This window comes from Trachurus japonicus, chromosome 6 (genome assembly GCF_045865225.1).
Source record: "Trachurus japonicus isolate A0001 chromosome 6, Traja_1.0".
Taxonomy (NCBI): domain Eukaryota; kingdom Metazoa; phylum Chordata; class Actinopteri; order Carangiformes; family Carangidae; genus Trachurus; species Trachurus japonicus.
The window spans coordinates 2,214,205-2,241,117 of record NC_140912.1 but is presented as its reverse complement, the minus strand read 5'-3'; the positions used below and the strand labels follow the sequence as shown (position 1 = coordinate 2,241,117).

General features: G+C 41.9%; 1 protein-coding gene across 1 annotated transcript in view; it reads left to right on the top strand.

Moving 5' to 3' along the window:
* The window catches only part of pard6a (par-6 family cell polarity regulator alpha), a 28,800-nt gene extending 7,401 nt beyond the window's left edge, over positions 1-21,399 (top strand). Inside the window, exons 2-6 of the mRNA XM_085778263.1 lie at positions 3,318-3,540; positions 17,749-18,035; positions 18,186-18,311; positions 19,189-19,388; positions 20,064-21,399. Coding sequence (XP_085634389.1) covers positions 3,318-3,540; positions 17,749-18,035; positions 18,186-18,311; positions 19,189-19,388; positions 20,064-20,382 — 1,155 coding nt within the window. The 3' untranslated portion in view covers positions 20,383-21,399. The remainder of the gene's footprint in view (positions 1-3,317; positions 3,541-17,748; positions 18,036-18,185; positions 18,312-19,188; positions 19,389-20,063) is intronic.
* Positions 21,400-26,913: the final 5,514 nt, after the last annotated feature.

Below are 26,913 nucleotides of genomic sequence, written 5' to 3'. Positions count from 1 at the left end.
AAGTAGCTGTTTAGATCCCCGATGTGCGGTCGGTTTATCCACATGAGGCTGTTTAGACGTTTGCTCCGATGTTTTTCGGAGAAGTGAAGCTCCACGTTGGAGCCTCCACCTGTGGAGCAGATCAGCGGCTCGTCACGGAGACACCACCCCGTCCGGAGAGCTTGTCAGCCGGCCAACCTCCCGACCTCGTCCCGGTAGAAAAGACGACCGCTAATTCACTTACCCGCAGGGTTTTAAAGGTTTACCGCCGCATAGTTTTATTTTATTTTATTAAGTTAACGTGTTTCTGAATAGAGGATTTGTGGCAAAAGCTCGTCACGTCTGCTTATGTGAAAGCCAGCAGAGACGACTGATGACGCATGTGATTGTTGAAGTGGTGTCCCAATTCGTAGGGGTTGACTTTCAACCCTACTCTTTGTAGCTCCGTTTCAAGGGCAAGGGTTAAGGGCTAGGGGTAGGGGTAGGGATGAAAAATAGAATCGGAATTGGGCCATAGACTTATTTAATTGTTTTTTCGGGACAATTTCCCATTTTGGGGCTTCAATACAAGATGGACATTACATATGAGCAGCATGGAGGTATTTGGATGTTTTTTGGTGTGTCTTTTTGTTACGAAGACAGTTGGAATCCATTTGCAACCATTATATGGACATGCACTGCTACGCCGAGACCCCCTGTAACTCAGAGAAGCTACGGATAACTCTGAAACTTCTCCCAGCTCTTAGTCCACATAAGGGTGAGTAGATAATGAGTGAAATTTCAATTTTGGGTGAACTATCCCTTTAACCACCTGCACCATGCCTCTTATATGTTATTATTGTTGTTAGCAGAGTTATATTTTTACTAATAGTGTAAATCTTTTCCACTCCATAGTGCCCTGTGTTAGTCTCAGTATGTTGGTGTTGGATTCTACAACCAATCAAATCAAATTTCTCTATATAGGCCTACTGTATTATATATATAAAGCACCTTTCATGCAAGTGTGCAGCACAAAGTGCACAACAGGCAACATCTGTCATCAGTTTCATGGTTCCTGCCTGTGTTTAATAAGTTATATACAGCCTGGAGCTTATTTACAGAGGATTTGCATTTCTTAATATACTCCCATATACAGTATATGGTTACACAATCTGCACACAAATAGAACAGTAATTATCAATAATGATCTACAATTCAGTTTTGTAACACCACAGCTGATGAATAATGAATTATAAAATCACTGGAGCCTGTATTCAGCTCAGTGCTGAAGTGAGAGTCAGCAGCAGCATCAGTGTCTCTCTCCACCTCCAGCAGCTGCTGCTCTGAGCTGCTGGACCTGCTGCTGCAGCCTCCCTCCCTGTCTGCATCAGGTGGAATGTATGACTCTTTCAGAGCTGTAAGCTGTAATGCTATTATGCCAGAGAAATCCTGCTTCTTCAGTGGCTGAGATACATATTTTGGAAACAGAAACGGAGCAGCAGCAGCATCGCACTCTTCTGGCTTCTGGTGCACAGCCTAAGCCGAGTCCACAAGGTGAAGGACAGGAAAAATAGGAACTGAGCAGCAGCCAATCGCAGCAGTGATTCATATCCAGAACAATCTTATTGGTGGATTTCATCATAATCTGAATTACACAGGCTGCTGTTGATCTATTGTAGTATTAATAATGGTTCCATTTACCCTGCACTGTGACGCAGACACACAGTGAGTTTAGGCAACAGTCCTGTTAATCCATTTACATCATTACATAACCCTGTAATAAACCATTTAGCTCTCAAGCATTACCAGTCTTTAATTACTGGTGTGCTTCATAGTATATCTCTGACACCCTGCTTTTTACCAGCTGTCTTCAGTGACTAACTATTGCATGATGCCATACGCCCAAACCTGCAATTCTGCTACAATCACAGTTGTGACAGACAGTACACCCCTGTGTTTATCTGACATTTGACACCAGCTGTGGGGCAAATGATTGTATGTCATGAGGAAATATGTTAAGGATGTTAGAAATGAGGGCTGTTGTGATGGCATACAGGTTCACCTACTTCCTGTTTCTTCCCTTTGTTTCAGAATAAAGCTCCTGGAAAATGTTAAAGCTCACTGCAGTGAGTGCAGCATGGGAACAAAAACAAAGCACAGCAGTTAGAATCAATGCTTTAGGATAGTTACAGGCATCTTGATGTTATCCTCCATCTGCTAATGGACCTCACTGACCTCACTGAAACAGGAGAGGAGGAAGTAGACCTCTATAATAGACTAATCATGTATGTATCTCCCAGTGAAGATGTTTCATGGTCTGAAAGTGTCTTGTGAGGCTTGGCTCAAACAGCCTCTAAAGCTCCTTCATCAGGAGAGGACACACACACACACACACACACACACACACACACACACACACACACACACACACACACACACACACACACACACACACACACACACACACACACACACACACACATTCTTACATAATCTCAGCAGCTTGATACAAATGACCTCTGACCAAAATGCCCAAAATCCAGTCACTTCACCCTCGAGTCCTAGTAAAGATTTGTGAAGGTCTGTCAAGGCGTTACTGAGATATGATTTCCATGAGAATGGGACAGACGGATGGACAACCTGATAATACAGTAATAGAATTGAGCTTTCTCAAAAGAAAACATGTAACAGTTGTCAGGGTAGTGATGGTTAGCTCTAGTCACTGTGTAAAGGAACTGTTTAAGTCTGCCTGTGCACTGTGTTCTGTGGGTTTTTCATCAGTCTGTCCATGACACATGTGTGTGTATGTATGCCTATTTACATGTGATATATTTGCATCTATCTTTTTATTTAATTTAATTTTGAGTATTGAATTGACATTAATTAAGTAATACTTATATAATTGCAGGGAAATGTAATTACAAATAGCAATACAATTTTTTTTTATCATATCTTGTCACGGTTAAAGGGACAACGAGGAGTTTCTGTTCACGTCTCACGTTAATGTGGATGAATCTACGCTACCCACACTTGTTAATGGGCCCATTTTCGGTTTCCGTTTTGTGACGAGTCATGAGAATAACGCCGCCGAATCACCGTTTATGGTCGGAACTACGACGGTATGTGATCGTCTTTGAACCTCTGACTTTAATTCTTGATGAATGAAAACATGAGTCTGTCTTGCGCCGGTCAAAGAATTTCACAGTGCGCGCGGAGGCTCATAAATGTAGTGTGAAAACGCTTCGCTTTTCCAAAACTCCTCGTTGTCCCTTTAAAGAAAGAAAACATAGCAGATCACATAACTGCCATGTCATATAACTGTCTGTATCAGCTGCTGACTGTTGTTCATCTTTCTGCAGTTTGAGGCAGAGTACCGTCGCTTCGCCTTGAAGAGGAACGGCCCCGGTGGCTTCCAGGAGTTCTACCGCCTCCTCCAGACCATCCACCACATCCCCGGCGTGGACGTGCTGCTGGGATACGCTGACGTCCACGGAGACCTTCTGCCAATCAACAATGACGACAACTTCCACAAAGCCGTCTCCTTGGCCAATCCGCTGCTCCGCATTATCATCAGCAAGAAAGGTAAGGCTGAACCCTGGTCACCACTAAAATGTTCAATATGAAAACAAAGCCTCGCTGCTGTCCTCCTCTGTTTACTGCTGTGTGAAGGAGAGAGAGAGAGAGAGTGCCATGGGCTGTGCACAGCTGCAGGGAAGCTGTTTGTTCTCCACATCAAACATGGTTTATTGTTCATACACAGCAACCTGATGATCCTCTGCCTGTTGTTTTCACACAGATCTCTCCTGTGTGGAGTGTGTGGTTATTTTGTTCTGTCACGTTCATTAGAGAGAGAGACACACACACACACACACACACACACACACACTGTCAGACACTACAGGGTTTCACATCCACAGGCTAAGGGACACGGTCAGGATATTATTATAGAGTTCAGAGACAGCAAAACAGTCTCGACTAAAGGGAAACCTATTCACTTACATTTCTCTTATCCATTCCCATTTCCCTTTTCCCAGCTGCTTTTCCTTTTCCTATTAGCTAATTGATTAAGTGATTGAGCTTCTCCACGTAGCCTCTCTGTGACTCTCTGGGCCTTTAGTGCTTTTTAGTCATGAGGTATTCATTGATGGATAAAACATTCATTTATGAATTGTATTTAGAGTTCTTATTCTATGATCTACTGTATTAAAACGTGAACTTAAGGAAAAGATTTTTACTTTCCCTTGTCCAATAGGTACAGACGTTAATGATGCTTTGATACAGTTAAGAAGCTTTAAGAACCTCATACATCGACACACACACTGTGAAGTCTTAAAAGATGCAACATTAAAACAGAGCTGCTAGAAAGCCCATGAGACCGCAATCCTGTGAGTCTCCACAGTCACGTGGATGTGGTGAATTAACAGGGCAGCAGTTGGAAAAGAATAAATGAATAACGTGATTGGGTGAGTAGATTTCTGGCTGAGCCAACTCATGGCCCAATTCTTCCTAATGAGGGGGGCAGGCTAACTTTCTCAAGCAACATGGAGATTGAATTACAACATTATTCCCAAAGCTGCGTGTGTGTTTGTGCTCGAGATGTTACTTCTGAATAAGATCAAATCTCATGTTAAACACTGTGTTTAACTCAGTTGTATACGTTGATTTCATCTTGCTCCTTCTGTACACCCCCCCCCCCCTCCATCCCCACTTCTTTCTCCCAGACCACCGAGTTAATCTGATTAAACTAGCAGCTGTCTGTGATTCTGAACAACAATTGTGGCCCGCTAAGTAGCAGATAAGCATCATTACATCATGAATTATGCAGAGGCACAGCAAGAGAAGGTGATCTGAGACTAAACAATAGTGTAGTCTACAATAATCAGTCTCATAATCCATAATGGTGGAACAGAGCATACAGAGTGATGGATGGATGTGTGTCTAACACCCCTCATGTGCCACAGAAATCTTTTATATCCTTTAGTTTCTCAACAATGCTAACTTTAGGCTTTAGCTGTAAAAGAAGGAGTCTCATCATTTTAAAGCTGTAAATGATCTCAAAAGATATGGAACATTTTCCCAGAATACAGGACGATAACAGACAACAAGAAAACACCATAATTAAGTGAAAATAAACTTATGAAAATAACAAAAATGAGACTTTATGTCAAATCTGAGGTGGCCCTGGAAGGTCAAAGCACTGCAGCTTAAAACACAGACAAGACTCTTTATAAAAACTGATGTGAATTAATATCGTTTATGTTTTAAACTCAACAAAAACCCTCAGAGCAAAGAACTATTAACTGTGGCCATGTGAACTCCTGCCAGACAAACACAACACTGTCATTGACAGGTGACTAAATGACAGCCAGCGTTATTATGATTATGGTTACACAAGCGTCACACAACAGGATGTACTTGGTTCAAGTGAATAAATGCAGATTACTGTGACAGCATTTATTTGTCCATTAGTAGCAATTGATGGTATTAATGTGATTAGGAGAATTTAAAACTTTATCTTTTGTTCATGACCTTAAAATGAATTTGTCCTTCTCTTGTCCTTCCTTCTGTGGCCGAGTTCACTGTGAGAGAGCAGGGTGACGATGTGAAATCACCCTGCTCTGATTGGTAGAGGAAGAGAGAGAGGATGAGAGAGAGGGAGAGTGATAGAGGCCCATCTGGTGTTGTGTGCCATTTGCCACTAAGTGGATTATCTTATACTAAGAGACTTCATCAATCATATCAGCTCCACTCACTGCCTCACTCTGTGTGTGTGAGTGGTGTGTTGTCTGAGAGAGAGAGAGAGAGAGAGAGAGAGAGAGAGAGAGAGAGAGAGAGAGAGAGAGAGAGATTGGTTGTGTTTGTAAACATCACCAATATCAAAGAGGTTGTTAACGAGCATGTCCGTCAGCTGTGTGAAGCTGGTTGCCATGGTGATGCTGTCAGTGTCTCTCCCTTTGACACAGCTCTTAGTGAAGGTTGGATCAGAGGCCGACAGTTCAATAAGTGTAGCTCCACCCTGACACACCCATTAGAACCTCAGAACAACAACAAGATGACAGAAAGCTGACTGCAAAAGTCATTGTATTTAAAGTCACTGGTGTCCTCTCTTAGCATCACTAAAGATATTAAAAAAATAATACAAAACATCTCATGGCATCACAACTGTTTCTAAGACAGGATGTTCAAGAAAACACTAAATAAATGTACGCACACTGCAGCCACCTGCACCACTGAATACTTTGTGTGGGTGTGAGAGATTCATAAAGTTTGAGGCTAAAAGCAGTGTGAATACTGGATTAAGACTTTTTGAACCTGACAAAAACATACAGTGATCAATAATTACAGGTAACAGAGCTACAGTGGTAGCCGACTAGCTGTGTTATGGTGCGTTCCAGGCTTTTGAACCCATAAGTCACGACTTCAAGTCACCAGTTATGACTTTGTAGCGTTCCAGGCAAGTTACGAGAACTGGGAGTATCCAATCCAAATCCAATAAAAACAACCAAGTTGACCAAAGTGCTTTACACAGAAAAAAGTGAACAAAATCAACATTCAGTAAAAAAAAGCACAACAGATAAAAACAGCAAAACAAATAAATTATAAGACCATAGTTGCTAAAATATTTGGATTTCAGACTGTGTTAAAAGCCAGGGAGTAAAAGTGCGTTTTAAGACGTGTTTTAAAAACAGCTAGGCTAGGGGCTTGTTTCACGTGAGGAGGGAGGGAGTTCCAAAGTTTGGGGCCAGCAACAGAAAACGCACGGTCCCCTCTGCCCCTGGGTCTGGTCTGAGGGACCTCCAGGAGCAGTTGGTTTGTGAGGGACCGAGAGGGGACATAGGGCTTTAAAAGGTCAGTCAGATAAAAAGGGGCAAGCCCATTAAGAGCTTTAAAAACAAACATCATCTTAAAATCAACTCTAAAATGAACTGGGAGCCAGTGCAGCGATGCAAGGACTGGGGTTATATGATCAAATTTATGTGTACCAGTCAAAAGTCTGGCTGCAGCATTTTGGACCAGCTGTAGGCGGGAGAGTGAGGACTGACTAACACCCAGATATAAACCATTGCAATAGTCCAGTCTTGAGGTAGGCTAATAAAAGCGTGAACAACTTTATCAAAGTCTAAAAACGATAAAAACGGTTTGACCTTTGAAAGCATTCTTAGTTGATAAGAATGCTCGATCTAGTACGAGTTCACAGGTGGGAAGTTACGAGTTTGACTGTACATTCCAACGGGTAACCATAGGAACACGTCGGAAAAACATGGGTTGCCTGGAACGCACCATAATAACCTGCAGAACTACAGTGGAAACTATGGTAACAACCTGCAGAACAGTAGTAGTCGTGGTGATAGCCTAGCAGTACTACAGTGGTAGCCATGGTAACAACCTGCAGAACTACACTGGTACCCTCAACCAGTAGCCGTGGTAAGAACTTGCAGTGGTAGTTGTAGTATTTTACTGAGAGGTGAAAGTTGTAAAACTACTGAGGTTGGTGGTAGTGAAGATTAAATCTAGTTAGAGTTAGGTGACTGACATCATGATAAGCCTACATCTGAAAAATCTGAAGATTAATTTTCAGACTCCAAACTACTGTAATACTGTTACTGCATTAAATGACATGAAATAATAGCACAGTGATGTAGCTGGTGAGTATTTTTATCAAGTCTTCTGCCACCAGCAGCTCAGCCAATGGCAGATTACTGTAGCTCTGCATCCAGGTTCAGAGTATAAGCTTTGTGATACAGTTAAAAGAGAAGCTGACATATCTTTATGCCAGAGCCTGGTGTGTGTGTGTGTGTGTGTGTGTGTGTGTGAGAGAGAGAGAGAGAGAGAGAGAGAGAGAGAGAGAGAGAGAGAGAGAGAGAGAGGGAAATGAAGAAATGAAGAAAGAGAGATTGAAAGAGAGCAGGCAGAAAGGGATGAAGATGAGGGTTGGGTTTATCTTCTTCCTGCCAGAGGGTGCCATAGAAATGACTTTCCAGAAATAACACATAACACACACACAGAGACATACCCAAATGAACAGAGTTTATTCTGCCGCGGCTGCTGACATGCTTGTGTCTGTAAATGTGTCTAGAAATGTATTTATATTAAGCTTCCCCAGCCCTCTGACTGAGATTTCTGTGGCGAGCTGACTATGGATGGCTGAAAATATCTGTGTACAACATGAAGATAGGAGCAGGGAATCAAATATTTAATACACAGGCAGCGAGATACAGGGATGGAGGGAGGCGGAGAGGAAGATGGAAAGAATCAGAGCTGGACAGAGAGGTTTTCACATCTTGTGCCTTCTGTCCTGAAACGCTGCCACCACACTAACTCAGCTAATGAACTGATGCAGTGGCACTGGTGGTGACATAATGGTAATGTTGTGTGTGTGGAGCTTTGGCACAGTAGCATATGTTCCCCCGCTCTGACTGGAGAAACACCAGAGAGGAGGAGATGTAGAAGAGGACGTGTGAGACACACATCAGAGAAATGATATTTCAGTTCATTACTAACCCCACGGGAACAATTAGCTGCTAAATACAATAAATAAACGGAGGTGTTTGGTAAATAAAACGTTTAAGGCCGGGAACACGTGAGGGAGCACGTGAGTGTGGCAGCTGCAGAACGTGTTGATTTCCATTTTGGCTCTCATGTTAAAGTAATAGAGAGAGAGCTTCTCATCTAGAGATTGTCCACGTGTGCTGGGAGACCTGTTGATGTCATCGTCACATCACAGCAGCAGCATTACATAAAACTGGCACCTCCAACTACACTGGTCTCTGTCTGAGCTGGATCTGAAGTGATAATTCAACTTTAACCACTGTAGCAGCTGCATGTGAAAACATAACACTACACACTAAAAACATTTGGGTTAAGAAATAACCCAACTGCTGGTTCAAATAAAGACGAACCCCTTTTTGGGTTATTTTAACCCAACAGGTTGGGTTTTTCTTTTTTGACCCAACTTTTGGGTTGAATATTCAACCTAAGAGTTGGGTTATGCTAACTGCAACGATGGCTTATTTTTAACCCAACTATTGGGTCGTGTATAAAGCGCTTGCTCGACCCAATATATTCACAGGTAGCTGTGGTGGCGGGCGGAGACACACAGAATTGCCCAACCCTTAACCCAGCAAATGGGTTACTCACTGAAAAATAACCCAATTAATTGAACAACCCAGGAATTGGGTTAAATTCATAGCCCTATAACCCTGAAAATGGGTTACACTCTGGAAAAATAACCCAAAAATTTAACTCAACACCAATAACTCATAAATTGGGTTACAGAGATAACCCAACATTTTTTAGTGTGTAGAAGTAATTTGGAAATAGATAAATCTAACAGTTCAGTAATCAGCAGACTCTCTGTAGAGACATGCGGAGGACCACAGCCTCAGACTTGGAGGTGCTGACCCTGATGGCAGCCTCTACACACTCAGCTGCTCCCAGTGCAGTGCAGTAGGTGGTGTGGGTTACTGCCACACCCTCACAGCATGCAGTGGCTCTTTGTCCCATGTCTGTCTCTCCACTGTAAACAGGCTTATTCTGGACCTGCACTCAACTGCCATATGGCGGCCCCTTGGGCTCCAGATGGTGGGCACTGCAGAGTGAGGTCACTGTTACACACACTTACACACACACACACACACGCATCTTATAGCAGCTTGTGCATTTCAGAGAGACACAGTAACATTGTCCACATCATGTTTTATGAATGATGATTACTAGTTTGTGTTTTATTGTCTTGGTCAGACACTAAGTCAGTGTGTAAGTAGCTCCCTCCCTCAGACTGACTGAGAGCAGCTTGTTCTCCAGATCTTTAACTTCTCTATCTTGTTCACTCACAACATAAAATTAAGACACTCTGTCAGTAAAGGCTCAGAGTCAGGAGGAGAACAGATGCTACAAAAGGTTGCTGCTGGAGTCATAGTGGAGCTGAACACCAGCTCCTTAGACCTGGTGGCTGATGGGTAATGGGGCAGCTGAGTGGCAAGGCCCAATGGAAACTACAGATGAGAGACCTGCTGCAGCATTTGAGAAAATCATTGCATAATTATACGATATATAAAAAGCCTCCAAAGAGGACTTCATTACATCTGGCCTAAACATTCAAAATGACCTTATTTGATTTTGGTGGACAAAGGTCAAAGGTCAAGGTCACTGTAAGACCTTTCTGACCATAACTCAAAAACTCATAGACAAAATATGACACAGTGTAACACATGTCAATAAGGATGTGACCCTAAAGGTCAAAGGTCAACTTCACTGTGACATCATAGCATTGTGTAAAATAAACCTCTGGTTGTTATTCAACACTGTAATTCATGAGGAAGAGACTGTGACCTCTTCCTGTAATTTGGCCGGTTGACAGATGGAGCAACCACCAGACAGTAATTTTAGGTTTCATTTGAATACTGTATTGGAGGGGGAAGGTGAAACACCTCTCCTTTTATTGGAGTTGATGTGTCCTTATGTAAAGATGTAATAGAGAGAGTTTTCAGCAAAACATGCTGCATGCTCAATTTGTTTTCAGCCAACCAGCTAACTGAAGGGGAACTTTCTATGAAGATCCATGCTATGCTAATAACCACACATTTCATATGTTAATAACCTAACCTTCAAAACACAAGGAGCAGCAAGAATGGACATTTTCTCCCTCTGAAAGGTCTGAAACAGTAAACTATACAGTCATACTGCAGTTATGTCATGTACTCTGTCGCCTTTACATTATCTGTCAGAGAATAGGAAGTTCCTCATTGTAGATTATCTCCAACAATGATGCATATGAATATGAAAATACCTGTCACTCATTATTTATATTAAATTATTATATTACAATTACATGTGTGAAATTATTATATGAGTAAGATACTCATGTCATAATACTACCACACTTATTCAACACATCTTGTCATGATACCTTACCTATCTTAGCTTTCTTTTTTTTTATTTCTTGTTCTATTGACAAGATGTCATATATATTTTTCTACTTCACTTTTAATTACATTCCCTACAATACAATATGAAGCTACATACAGTTACATCACATCATATGTATTTGTCAAACAGGGTTTTTCAACAGCTGTTAAATGCAGTTTGCAGATGATGTCTTTGTTGTCATGGCGAAGCCAGACGTTTAGGAACAGGGCAGTTTGTGGATTTACATGGATTATAATGCTGATCAGATTTTGGGTGTATCACTGCATTAAAGGACAAGAATGGTCTCATATTCTAGGGAGGGAGAAAGCCCATAATATCTTTCTATCAATCTGCAGTGTGTGTGTGTGTGTGTTTACAGGGGGCTTAGCATGTCTGTGCCTTCAGGCTTCAGTCTGGCTCTTTCCGGTGAGGTCTTGTCTCTGTCCTGTCTGCCTTGTCAGGAAACACACACACTTTCTACGTAGACACGGTGTGTGTCTGTTTGTGTGTGTGTGTGTGTGTGTTTGTTTGTGTGCATTAGTAGGCTATGTTTTGCCACTGATGTTGCTCTGCGTTGGTGGATATGTGAAGCAGCCTGTGTGACAGTGAAGGAATGCTGCTTACGGAGCAGCAGGTCAGGTATTTGTCTCCAGCAGAGAAGAAGCAGCTTTCACAGTGTTTACTCTCTTGCTGCTTCAACAGAATAATGTGTGTGGGCAGTTCTCTCTGTCTGCGTGGCAGAGGGTGTATTAACCTGGAGACGTTCCTGGCAATAACACTCCCAACTTTTTAACCAGCCTGTCCAGTCTCCTCGTGTGTAACACAGGTGCAAACTTAGTTTTTATGTTCTGCATAGAGCCAAAACAAAAACGACTAATAAGACTATTAATAATACCAAAAAGCAAAATGACATATGACATGCTAGCTGATAAAAATCTGGTGTTAAAGGGATAGTTCAACATTTTGGCAAATTGGCCCATTGCCATAATCACTATAGCAGTAGGTTCGTTACCTTTAATTGTCGGTGCAAGCTATTTTTAGAATGGCGGAGCAGAGCCGTGAGCTGCTCAGAGCTACGCTACGGAGGCTAATGGGATTTCTTGGTTTCCGTCATCAAACTCATCAAATACACAATCCAACAACTCCAAAACGCTCTGCTGGACAAGTTGTGACCTGCACATTCACCACGCTATGAGATAATAACAGAACGTTACCAGACAGAGTTGTTTTAGAGGTAAATTCATGCAAAACCGCTAATGCACGTTGCATTCAGGGACAGTTTTTCAGCAAGCAGTCTCTGTATTTACCTCGAAAACGACTCTGTCTTGTAACGTTCCATTATTATCTCATAGCGTGGTGAATGTGCAGGTCACAACTTGTCCACCAGAGCGTTTTGGAGTTGTTGGATTGTCTATTTGATGAGTTTGATGAGGGAAACTCCATGAGCCACGTAGTGTAGCTCTGAGCAGCTCGCGACTCTACTCCGCCGTTCTAAAAATAGCTTACACGACAAATAAAGGTAACAAACCTACTGCTAAGACTATAGCGATTATGGCAATGGGCCAATTTGCCAAAATGTTGAACTATCCCTTTAACACAGCATCTACTGCTGTATTGTTTTGTTGTTTTGTTTTGCCATGGATGAGCAGTCATGGCTCCACCCACTGAGGAGACGGGGAGGGTTCACTGTGTCTAACCATACTTACTGCTTGTAGTGCGTCATCTTTTGTTATGGGGTATGTTTGATAGCGTTGTGTGGCAAGCAGACAAACATCTGAACGAAGCATCAAAGACATGATGACTGAAATAGGTGATAGGTGATGATAACACAGCATTGCTCACTGTCTGTTTTAGTAGCATGTATACAATAGATAAACATTCTTATCAGCCCAAGGATGATGTGATGGTATGAGGCCATGTTTGTCATAGCCACCTGTTCAGCTGTCTCATGCCTCTTGGCCATGAGGTCAAACAGTGAAGGCCTCCTCACAACTCACCACAGCAGAGTTTGTCTGGATTATTTTAATCTCTGAGTATATATTTAACATGTAGGATGTAAGAAGGTAGCCTACTTTTTTGGACAAAATAATCTTTCCTTTAACTTCCTTTAACCACAAGTGGAGGCTGCATGTAAAACACAATTTCCTTCATTTCTGTGATTGCACATGTGACTATTGCCACTGACATTTTTATTTCCTGTGTGCAAAATATGAGAGTGTGCCTCGTCTCTCTGTCCAGCCCCAGAAACAGTGAACACTGTTTGACCAACACCACCTCACAGGAGGCAGCAGACAGCTCACTGACATCACAACAGGTGTTTTCCATCAGCTGACACTACTTTATTCAAATGGTTTGCACAGGCTGACAATGCAGGTCTGTTTGGCTCAGAGCCCATGGCAACACGGGAAAACAAGAGACAGATGTAGATCTGTGCTCCCGTAGATCAACGGAAAGATTGATGACTCGACCCTCGTGGTTCCTGTTCTCATCTCTTCCACTGGAGCTTTAACTTTCAAGTGTTGTTTGACTCTTAACTAATTAACTCAGTGTCTCTCACTGGATTTGTTTCTGGAGCTCATAATCATAGACACTATCATAAGGTGTTATGTTAATTACTTAAAGCAGATATCAGTGGAATGTTTTTGTTAATATAAGTCCTAAATAGTCCTATTTTATGTCAGCAATCACTTACATGAAGTATTTCAGCCTAAACACGAGTCTCTCCGTCACTCTGCTCTGCTGTAACCCGAGGAGAAAATTTTCCTTGTGGGATACAAGTGTTATCCAATGAGGGGAGAGAACGGCATGAAGGGCTGTGTGTGCAGCCAAGGGATGCGCGTGAATGTGGTGACGTAGCACGAGGACCAATTGATGCCTGACAAGGGCGGGGGCTGCTAACTCATGGTGCGTTCAAGGAAACTCGTACTTTGTGTTTTTCCTTCCTGTGAAGTCATACCAGTTCGATCTGGTACGAGTTCACGGGTCGGAAGTTACGAGTGGCCGTTATAGGGAACTTTCACAGACAACAGGACGGTAAAAACACGAGCTACGGGTTACCTGGAACGCTACCAAGTCGTAGTTGTGACTTGAAGCTGTAACTTACGGTTTCAAAAGCCTGCCTTGAACACAGCATTTGCCGAAACGGCCGTGCCACTGATATCTGCTTTAAAATATAGACACTTTTACAAATCGTCCAGGATCTACACGAGTCGTGGGTGGTAATAGAGAGTATCATGAGGCAGCTGGATGTGACTTTGGTGGGCAGGGCCGTTGCTAGGAATTCTGGGCCACCTTAAAGAATACTAAAGTGGGCCCCTACCCCCTGTATGTAATATCATTTTTTATTTTGCCTACTTTGTTTTGATGCTAATGCAGCATTACTATGAGTATTACTCAGGGTCTTATGCAGAATAAATCAGTCATACAAAGATTAGACTACTGGGGTTTTTTGTGGGCCCTACTGGGCGCTGGGCCCCTAGAATTATCATCACCTTTCTCCCCTATACAACGGCCCTGTTGGTGGGTGACAGTACATTTGTATGTAAGACATGGCTTCACACTTTTCCCGATGAAGAGGATTCAGGAGAAAACTTTTACCTAGAAACCTTTAGTCAGACAGAGCTTCCAGAAGTTTCTGTCAAACACAGATTTTAGACCTATCGCTATCAGTCAATCATGTAATGGGAGAAAAGTTTGTACAACCCACACAGAGTAAAGCAGACAGAATCAGGCTCAGACAGTCTTTGAGCTGTGATCCAGAGTCAGGTCCAGGTGCACTTGAGTCCTGCTGCAGTTAGTGGGCGAGGCTTTTCTAACCCTGTTTACTCTGTAAAAAATCTGCTGTTTAACCCCACGTGAGTGAAATATTGTTTTACAACATACAGCCAGAATCAATAGATCACATCTGAGTCACATCTGGAGAAACCCTTTAAACCTCTCAGTCGTGACTGCTATCATCCATCTGTTCAGAGCAGCAGAGCTTAAACGCAGCACAAGCCATCACTCATATGGTTCCCTGCTAGTCCTAATCCACAGAGTGTGGATTAATCCAGAGGTTACCAGATGTTAATCCTTGATCAATCAGGGAAGTTAGTGAAGGCTGACACAGTGGGACTCACTGAGGTTGGGTGACAGAAAAATAATGTCTTTATATTGGTCTAAACTTGTTTAAATGCATAACTGACATACAGGAGAATGATTTGCAGTGTAATGATTGGACAAGCTACAAAACCCAAAGTGATTTTTTTAATACCACTCTCAAATACTACTAACCTGGGCATATGCATTTACCCCGACTGCAGAGACTTTAATGATGCATACACACAAAACCACAATTTGCTGCACATAAAGTCCTTATAAACACAGAATATGTCGCTTCATGTGCATGTGTAAGTGAAGTTCAGAAATCCTAATTTAGCATAAAATAAAATTACCCCAAAATTTGTAGCAAGGTATTCCTCCTTTCTTTCTTTCTTTCTTTCTTTCTTTCTTTCTTTCTTTCTTTCTTTCTTTCTTTCTTTCTTTCTTTCTTTCTTTCTTTCTTTCTTTCTTCAGTACTGATCAGTAGAAATGCGATTAAATTGTTATAATCATTCATTTTTTCCACAGTATTTTTAGATTGCAGTTCCTTTGTTGTATTTGAATCACTAGTTTGAAGACTGTAGGTGCATGACATGACAGACAGCTCCTATTAGCAATGCCTAGAAATCTCAATTGCCCCCTGGTGGCAGGCTGCAGGACATGACATGAACCCCACCCCCTCCTTGTCTTTGGATGGACCACATGAAAAAGATGCCAAAGATGGCAGGCTTGATGATCATTGTTCTTATAACAGACAGTAGGTGTAGTAGTTTTAGAAACATTAGTTCTTAGTAGGGTTGTTGTTGTTTAACTCCACATGTTGTGTTTACTGACCAATCATTTTGGCTCAAAATGTCAGAGAGCAAGAGGAACATTTTTACATGGAATTTGTGATTGTAGACTTGTTGAGCCATTTTGGCAAAACATACTCATACTGGGAGACATGGGCCAGTGGCATGAAGTGATGATACCTGTAACATCAGGACTCTCCCCCTGTTTATTACTGTAATAGTAGTATTAATATTATAAGGTCAGGCGTTGTGGCTGTCAGAAATGGATGAGTTAGAGAGACTGTTTTATCAAATGAACATGTGAAAAGTTCAAGAGGTGGGTTTTTGCTCACAGCAGGAGTGAGTGGGACACTGTGATGATCCGGTTCATTAGTTTGTCCTTTTATTGAATATCCCTTCCTCTTCTCTTTGTCTTCTTGATAAACTCCTGCTGTCAGCTGATCACTGATGAAGCCTCACACAGAGAGAGAGATGGGAGTGAGGGAAGAGAAGTGTGAAATTAAAAAATGATGTGAATACTGTACTATAAATATTTGCAATACAGTCAGAGTGATGGGTGCTGATATGAAACCTGACACACAGAATAATATTGTTGGACTGAACTGTATGAAAGTTCCTCTAAACAGAGAAGAAGAAAAATATTCAGACGTCCTGTTCCACTTGATTAGATTATATAGACAAACCTGTCTTAGTGCGCTGAAATATGTGAAGCATGTGTGTGTGTGTGTGTGTGTGTGTGTGTCTGTGCCTTCATCAGTCTGTCTGTACTCCTCTTCCTCTTTTCACCTCTCCCACACCTCCGCCGGGGGCCAGGGGCCATCTCTGCTGAAGGTTCCCACAGACACTGACACTTTCTCTGGTTGTGTTTCTATGACAATATCTGCAGGTTTCAACTCTTGTCTGTTCTGGTGGGTTAGGCAGCTACAGTATGTAACGGTATGAACACAGGGCCATCACTGACTATTGTTAGGAGATGGAATAGGAACCAGGGGCCAATTGCACAAACATCTTAAAGGGACAACAAGGAGTTTTGGAAAGCAAAGTGTTTTCACACTACATTTATGAGCCTCCGCGCACACTGAAATTCTTGGACCAGGGCAAGACGTCCAAGAATGTTTTCATTCATCAAGAATGAAAGTTGGAGGTTCGAAGACGATCAGATACTGTCGTAGTTACGACCATAAACAGTGATTCGGTGGCGTTATTCCCATGACCCACTGGGCAGCGTCCGCAAAACCGAAAGTAAGGAAACGCTGGTCGGCTCACCCAGCATTTCCTCCACTAATAATAATAACAAAATAACAATTTCATTTCATTTTATTTATTTATTTAAAAAGGACAATGTACATTAATAACATCAGCTCTTTTCTATTTTTAAGGAAGAGAAAAGAAGAAGCCCAACGTAAATGTACTGGAGTTAGCAAGTAGCTAATTTTCACCCACTGTCCTCTGGCAGTTTACATAGAAAAGATTGAGACAAAACACAGGTATAACAAGACAGACATAGAATCAGATACAATATTGACAGATGAAGAGACAAAACAATACATTTATCGAAAATGGAGCCATTAACAAGTGTGGGTAACGTAGATTCATCCACATTACTGTAATATGAGACTTTTTTTTTTTTATAACCGTATACAAACTCCTCGTTGTCCCTTTAAGTTTAAGTTTTTAAGGTTTCCTTAAAATGGTTGTCCAAGTATTTGAGGTTCTCCTCATCTTGTTCCTATACTGATTGATTCATCTACAGTCTGTAACTGAGTGTATGGTGATAATGTAAATGAAAAAGATGTACACATCCCAAGACAAGTGGGCAACCCAACACACATCATCAGTGACAAGAAACTGTAGTAAATATGACACTTAAGGGTTTGATTTCTCATTAGCTGAGATAGTTATTGATTTACAGAAATGATGGATGGATGGATGGATAGACAGACAGACAGACAGACAGACGACATGTTTATTCATGGACTCTTCCCTCTTGTTCTTCTCTGTCGTCTTTCAGAGGATGAACCTGTAGTTTTTGCCACCAACTCCCTCCAGAGGCGTAAAAAGGGGCTGGGCTTAACTGGACTGCGCACCAGCGTCTCAGGCTCCACCCACTCCAAAAAATCGGGCATGGTGATTGGCCGGCCGCAGAACTTCAGACAGATCTCGTCCATCATCGACGTTGACATCTTACCTGAGACACATCGACGCGTACGACTGCACAAGCACGGCACCCACAAGCCACTGGGCTTCTACATCCGTGACGGGGTGAGCGTGCGGGTGACACCACAGGGCGTGGAGAAGGTGAGATCTCTCATTTCATTCACTGGAACCGTTATGGCTGAGTCACAAGTCACAACCCTGACGTCGCTGTGACCTGTGTCGTGCTGTTTGTGTGGTGGGTTTGGTGAGAGATGTTTAACGTTTAATACCTACCTTCCCTCCGTCCTGTAGGTTCCGGGGGTGTTCATATCTCGTCTGGTACGTGGCGGACTAGCAGAGAGCACGGGGCTGCTGGGAATTAATGATGAAATTCTTGAGGTGAACGGGATTGACGTTGCCGGAAAATCTCTGGATCAGGTAAATAAATACACAGGAGTCCAGCTTGGTGGAATTGAAACATTGAATACAAAAGAGTCACATAAACTGTATGGACAGTGTATATGTTTTGTAATCATAATTTTGTCAGGTGAGAAAGGCCTAAAGACTATACAGATACATAATTATATTAATTAATTATTAATATTATTTTAATTATTCAATTATTATTAATAATTAATAAGCTCTTTCTGTCTAATGTCACACCTGCTAATTAAATAAATGTATTGGTTTTTATTTTGTATTGTGTGAACAGATTGACAATGCATGTGTTGATGTGTAATGTGTTAACATAAAACACCTCCAACAAACATATTTTTGTAAACCCATAAATATATTAGATCATAAAGGAAAGAATCTATGGCAGTCATGTATCTGTCTGTTCACATTTTACAAAGATTTAAATCTATTAGTCATAGCTCTATTTAAATGTTCGTTGATGTCAATCCCACTGAAATTTCTCTATATTTGCATCATGTAGTTATTTTAAGATATTTTGCCTCACATTAATTCAACATATCAGAAACAGAGACAGAAAGGTTAGTGATAAACTGCAATGTTTATCCATATTTAGTGAGGATCCTAATGAAAATACTTAAAATACTGACTGCAATCAAAGCAGATTTATTTTGTCAGTGATAAAAGTAGAGTTCTGGCATCAGAGTAAGAGAAACAGGTGGAAAATAATGTTTAGTCAGGTTGTTAAAGTAGATGTTAGTTGTCAGGAGAGCTGAGTGTTGGTGAACATGAAGTGACATTTAGGTTTAATTATCTTTCAATCTGAAGAAGAAGACACTGTGATTCATGTGTGTGTCAGTCATCAGTATTATCATCATCAACCGTCCACCTGTCGTTGCAGGTCACAGACATGATGGTGGCCAACAGTCACAACCTCATTGTGACTGTGAAACCGGCCAACCAGAGGAATAACGTGGTGCATCGTGGGAGTAAGACTTCGGTTGTAAACTCTGGTTCGGTGGGCTCGGCTGGTTCTACAGGCTCCACTCTGTCACATGACTCACCGAGCCCCGCCTCTCAGAGCAACCCCATCACCGCGAGGTAGGCTACGACATCTGCATCACATGTTCATAACAGTTTGTTCATCATCACAAAGTAAAAATATCTTTCTCACGAGTCCACTCACAGCTGGACAGGTAAACCCAGGGTCAGGCTGTTGATAACCAGCTTCACGGAGCAGGTTATGATGTTGGGTTCAGTTAAAGGGATAGTTCAACATTTTGGCAAATTGGCCCATTGCCATAATCGCTATAGTCATAGCAGTAGGTTAGTCTAACAACTCCGTCTCGTAACGTTCCGTTATTATCTCATAGCGTGATGAATGTGCAGGTCACAACTTGTCCACAACAGCGTTTTGGAGTTGTCTGATTGTGTATTTGATGAGTTTGATGAGGGAAACCAAGAAATTCCTTTAGCCTCCATAGCGTAGCTCTGAGCAGCCTGCTGCTCCGCTCCGCCGTTCTAAAAATAGCTTACACCGACAATTAAAGGTAACGAACCTACTGCTATGACTATAGGGATTATCGCAATGGGCCAATTTAAACCAGATAATAGAAAGTTATCCTGGCTATGTTGAACTTGTTTCATATGTAAATCACAGTGATTAGAGTTAAGATGGTGGAGACCAAACATAGAGCTAAAAGAGAGGGGACATTAAAACACATTAAAATTCTCGATTCAACTTATCTCTAAACATTGTGTCTTTCATTACCATAGCAACAGCATTGCAGAAGGCGACAGCGATGACGACGACGATGACGGCGACCTCATTCTGGAGAACGACTGCCTGACGCCCTACGACGCCCAGCGGACCCTCAGCAGTAACAACACTAACCTCAACAGAGACTCGCCCAGCAAAACGCCGCACAACTCCACAGTGGGTAGGCCCCTCCCACAGAGCATCTCATTGCCCAATAGCGTCGGAGCATCCCTGAGTGACAGCTCCACGACAACGAGGATGTCCAGTCACAACGGAAACACAGCCGGTAGCAGTCACGAGAGTTTGAGGGAGGACGGGAACATCATTACACTGTAACCACGACGACACTGACGCTTACACTGTAGCAGTGATGGCGAGGGGGAGGGGTCGACCGCAGAGTGACAGACAGACAGCTGTGCTCCCATCAGACAGACAAAAGTCACTGATAGATCCTGTTTTTAAGGTGGACTGAGTCCAGGGGCCGGGGTTCTACAGGCAGGACAACACTGACAACACTACATGTCTGCAGCATGAGGCTGATGTAGTGTGGAAAAGAAAACAATTTATATTCACACCAGGAGATGATTTAACACCATAATAAATGAACTGGTTAATACACAGTAAAAGATCATGATAGAAAAGCCATAACTCAGTCTGATGTCCACCATCTACTCTGTAAACCACCAATCAGAAACATCACAACAAGACAGTGACAGAACAAACAGCATCGAATCAGGACCCTGTTTCCATGGCAGCACAAAGCACTGCCCCAGTTAGGTATTGTCTGACACACAGGTGGGGACGCGGTCGCCGCTGTGTCAAGAGATGCGCTGGGTATTTTAGTCGGTGGCCGTTGCTGTCAAGAGACATCTCGGAAACCACGTTTGTTTCTTAAGCAAATGAAACACCTGGATAATATGTTCCTACGGCAGCACCTGAAGGCAGCAGGTCCGCTGTGTGTTGTAGTTTCTGATTGGACGCCCAGAGCACAGCTGTTCCAGGGGTATCGGAGTGTTGTGATTGGCTGGGATTGTAATGATCTGACCTGCACTGCTGCACCTACAGGAACCAAAACAGCAGGAGGAGACGTTGAATAACACCCATGTGAACTTGTATCTTATAGCAGAAGAAATGATTGAAACCAGTTAAAACTTCAACAGATTTAATCATATTCGCAATAATCATCTTTTTTTTTATTATTCTTGTAATTATTTTGATTTTCTTTTTCTTTTCACAAAATCATTTGTTGAACAATATGATACGTGATTCATCTCACGGGTTTGAAATATTATATATATTTATTAGGGAAATGTGTAAATAAAAGAAATGGAGCTTATGGTTTCATAACAAATGAAAAGAGCCGTCAGCTCTGTTAAACTGTCAGAGGAGATCATATTATTCACTGTCTGATGATGATTTTAGATCATTTCTGTTTGGAGAGGAAGTGGAAAGTTTTGTTTAAGGCATTATTTTAGGACGTTTTAATCTGTTTTTACACTAAAAATATTTGGGTACAAACACATGAACCATCAGAGAGTTGTTAGGGAAATTCCAGTCTAGTTTGAACAATCTGAACTGAGAGCAGTGCATTATGGGACACAGAGCGCTCTTGTGCTCTTATCTGGGTTTTTCTGTGCATGCATGTCTGTGTGTGTGTGTGTGTGTGAGGCAGCTCTGGGGGTATCAGCTTACAGTCTGTCCACAGCGCTCTCTGTGTTTCCTCTGTCACGTCCTGCTTCACATTACATCTGTCGACCCCAATCAGCCTCACTGAGGTTTACTGAACCTGATCAGCTATTTGACGGACCCCTCCTCTGTCTGCCTCTTACAGGAGATCTGAGAAATTAAAAATCACAGCAGCACCCTGACTGAAGCCTCACCACAGAGCTCCACAGTGTGCTCATGTTGTCGGTCTCACAACAACAGTGTAACCGTGGTCACAGACGTCCAGTCCCAGGAACCCCTGCTCTGTTTTCAACCATCTTTACTGACTTCTATCGATGTCTTCCTGTTCACAGTCCTTCCTGCTCGATGGCACCTCCACAGGAAACCTTTTGATTGGCTCAAAGAGTCTTTTCTTAGCTGGTTAAAAACAGCTGTTACGGTAAATATCTGTCAAAACATATTGACTAACTGACAACTGACATTAAAGTAGTTTATACTGAGACGTCGGTGAAATAATCCCACCTCAGATGAACTGATCAACATGTGTTTCTTAAACCATAGAATCACACTGAATAACAAATGAAATGTGGGGACGTCCCGATGTAGCAGACAAATCATTTTCTGTCTGTACTGATCCCGCTGTGAGTGTCTGTGTCTGTGTCAGCTTCATCCTGCTGTCAAATCATAATTAAAACGTAGTTGGCGTTTTTGTGGTGAGCTCCCTGAGCATTAACACCGGTTTTTGATTTTGATTCACCTGAACGTCTGTGCAGTCAGAGATGTATCGGTTTTTCTCACAGAGATTCTCAGAGAACTAAAGCTGCATTTGTTCCTTTGACCTGCTGCTTTACTTAAAATATTAATGTTTACATTAAGAATGGACCTAAAGCAGTTACACTCATGCATGTTTCATTCAACAAGACCACAGCTCAAGAAATAACCCTCCAGGTCATACTCGTACCTTGTGGTGCATCTGCTACGGCTTCTACTTCATGTCTCACACATCATGCCTTTGGCAGTGTCCAGCTCTTCACTGTCTTCATAGAGTTTTCAAACCTTAAATACAGTCACACATCTGCCTTCACACCTGCTCCGTTATCATCAGACAGCAAAAATAAACCAGGTCAGCTGACAAAACATATTTTGTCAAAGTTTGATGTCAACAGGTGGTTCAACATAAACTTTTTTTCTTTTTTCATTTTAATGTAAATGTAAATGTAAGATTATGAAATAAGGGAGAGCTTCGTTACCGGGGAGAAGTTTTTATGTAAGAAAACATTTTATAAAGTGTGTAAAATATGGAGAGTATTTTTCTTATTCTTGTACTTTTAAACTGTACATGAGAGGAGGTAGAGGAGAGGAGGTGAAGAGTGTGTGTATGCTTGTGTGTGTCTGTGTGTCTGTGCGTGCGTGCATGTGTGGTAGGTTGTCACTGGCTGTGTGTTTGTGGGTCTGGTAGCTTCATTAAAGATGAAGTTCTTCTGCTTTAATTTGCAGTGAATGCATGCTCACATGTTAATGATGGTGTACTGTCAGCACAGCCACCATGGATCATCAGTGCATCCCTCACTGTCTGGATCATTTGTCCCTGCACAGGCAGTGAAGTAACACCAGGTTGGCAGTGTGTGGATTTATGCAGTAAAAACTTAAATGATAAGGGCCGCATTATTGATTTTAGATTCTTTATTGTATGTGAAGTCACTGTTGTTAAAGGGATAGTAGCATTTTTTTAAAGTGGGGTTGTATGATCTACAAATAGCCCCTAAGTACTTTAATTGCAGTAGAAGACTCTCTGCACTCCTCCTGTTAGCAACGCCAGCGCATAGCCCTGCTCAGAGATTTACAACATAGTGTTGTGAACAGACCCAAAGAAACGGCCTATTTTCGTGGCCTAAAAGAGGTTTTACCTGAAAAAAATCCATTGTTCGCTACAATATAATTTTTTCCAGCCCCTCAAAGTGCAGGAAAAACACAGTTTTTATTTGGACCTAACCAACTGCTGATCGGCGGGCCGGGCGCTAACCCTGGGCGGAGAGGGATACGTGAGTTGGTTAGGTCCAAATAAAAACTGCGTTTTTCCTGCACTTTGAAGGGCTGGAAAAAATTATATTATAGCAAACAATGGAACTGTGTATTTTTTTTCAGGTAAAACCTCTTTTAGGCCGCGATGATAGGCCGTTTCTTTGGGTCTGTTCACAACACTGTATGTTGTAAATCTCTGGGCAGGGCTATGGGCTGGCGTTGCTAACGGGAGGAGTGCAGAGAGTCTTCTACTGCAATTAAAGTACTTAAGGGCTATTTGTAGATCATTCAACCCCACTTTAAAAAAAATGCTACTATCCCTTTAACAGGCCCAGTATGAATTAAATAAGAACAGCCCAGTATTCCCACACAGAGCAGGTGGAGAGATCAGTACTGTATCGGTGGCAGAAACACACAAACAGGACATTTAGCTTAGCTTAGCATAAAGAGTGAAAGCAGGAGGAAACTGGTATCCTTGCTCCATTTACGTTTCATAACGGAAATGGAGCAATATGTCAACCAGACAGTAGCCCCCAGGTGTGAGGTAAAATAATATTTGTTCAAGAACCATAAATGTATGATCAAATTGAAATTGTTTCAGTTTGATTTCCTTAATAGTCAAACGGTATGGAGCCTATTTATTCATCATATGTAAGTCAATCATGGAAATGAAAGTGTCCCAGCCCCTTCCAATGATTTGATTGAAACATGATTTGAGAAATTTGAGAACCGAGGCCCCGGTGTGAACTGCTGGGCTGCTGATCACACAACATGGCATCAGACTGGCACAATCCTCCTCGACTCTGATGCTGTAAATCTGAAGCGCCGTAGCTCAATACAGCCGCACTGCATCACTTTCATTTGATTGTCACCTAGTTGCTGAAACGCTTGAATTTATTTCACCATCTAGGAAACACTGTTCCAGCAGGGTTGTCTGGTTAAACACTGTCAAAACGACGTTCTTTTGACTGTTTTTTTTACATCATGTGTACAACCTAAATCAGACAGCTATGTTGTTTTTGATAAGTGTATCTTTGTATGTAGCTCTGTTATGAGTTTCTCTCAGTCTGCAGTCATGATGCTAAGCTAGGCTAAACTTGTCCTGGGCTGGACACCACTGATCTTCTCATCTGACTCTGGAGCACAAACAAGCTGAAGTATCTCAAACATCAGGCTGATTCTTTGATGAATGACCATAAAGTGATGAATAGAAATAAAAAAAAACAAAATAAATGAAGGATAAGGAAGGAATAAGTTCAGTTCACATGGCCCCTCCCTCCACTACAGCCATTAACGGAAGTAAAAAGCTGTGGATCTGAAATGTTCCTCTGGACGCTGCTGCTGTCTGACTGAACAGGAAACAGCCGCTCTGTTTGTGATGTCGTGGATCTCCTCTGTATCTCCCCTGACCTCTGCGTCAGGGTCGGATCCCGGAGACGTTTTGGACGCTCACGTGGTGAAGCAAAAATGAAGGATATCCTCCCGTGACTGTCTGTTTTTAGAAAATAAAGCAAGTGCCTTTTCCCATTGAGGATACTTGTGTTTGATTGGATGTCATGTCCTGTGTGATGTTCAGTACCTGGCTGAGGTCAGCTCAGGGCAGCACGTGGTGTCAGCTGCACACAGCTGGTCTCTGTAGAGTCTGTAACTAAACTGTGAATGTCATTTGGAGGTAAAATATGATGATTATCAAATTATTATATTAAAGTAATAAAGTATTAATACAAGCCACAGAGTCTCATTTCTGTCCCGCTCTCCTTCTCTCAGTGGTCAAAGGTCAACGTCACTGTAATCACACCTCATCCATGTTAAAATGACATATTAACATTCACCAAGACTTAAAGGGATAGTTCAACATTTTGGCAAATTGGCCCATTGCCATAATCCCTAGTTTTAAGAGTAGGTTTGCTACTTTTAATTGTTGGTGCAAGCGATTCAGAGCTACGCCACGGAGGCTCATGGGATTTCTTGGTTTCCCTCATCAAATACACAATCCAACAACTCCAAAACACTCTTGTCGACAAATTGTGACCTGCACATTCACCACGCTATGAGATAATAATGGAATGTTACAAGACAGAGTTGTTTTCAAGGCAAATGCAGAGACTGCTTGCTGAAAAAACTGCCAACGACGGGAGCACGAATCAATGGTTTTGCATGAATTTACCTTGAAAACAACTCCGTCTTGTAACGTTCCGTTATTATCTCATAGTGTGGTGAATGTGCAGGTCACAAATCTGTAGCGTAGCTCTGAGCAGTTCTGTTCCGCCGTTCTAAAAATAGCTTGCACCGACAATTAAAGGTAACGAACCTACTCCTAAAACTATAGGGATTTTGTCAGTGGGCCAATTTGCCAAAATGTTGAACTATCCCTTTAAGACAAACTGGTATGATTTGGAGGTCAAAGGTCAACAGTGACTTGTCACCTCAACAACATAATAATGGTGATAATTTGGGCATTTATACAATAATTATGATAAAGTACACCTAATATCTTTATTATAGAAGTCTTAACTACATGTATAGGTGTAAGGAATGGTAACTGCAACGCAAAGACTTAAATACATGACTCAGGCAAAACCAAGATTTAATTACCCCATCTTACACCTGACACCACACCCAACACATGTATCTCTGTGAGTTTCAGGCTGACACAGTCGTCACTCGCCCATGTCCTTTACAAAGCACGTGAGCAAACACACATGAAACCTTCTGAACGCCCATGGGTGTGAGGTGTGTTCAGGAGCATTGTTATGTTGAGGTTGACTGACCAGCAGACACCTTGTCTTAAGGATGGATTATCAAGAGACGTGAACATCATGTTAACCCTTGAACTTCTTCACTGAACAAAGTCAACATTGCATTACGTTGTCGAAAGCACTTCACTGTATCACTTCATCTAACTCATGCTAGAAATATTTTGTCTTTTTCCTCAATCACTTGCTGAACATCACAACACTTCTGTCTGCCACGTATAACTTTCATCTCAAAAACATTTCTGCCACCTGGACTTACATCATCTCAATAAATTAGTATATGATGGAAAAATCCATTTCCACTTCAAGTCAAATAGCCCAAACCAAGTATTGAGTGCATATAGATGGACATACTTTTCAGAAAGCCAACATTTCCATATTAAAAATGTTGTTTTTAAATTGCTCCTTTGTAATATTAAAATTT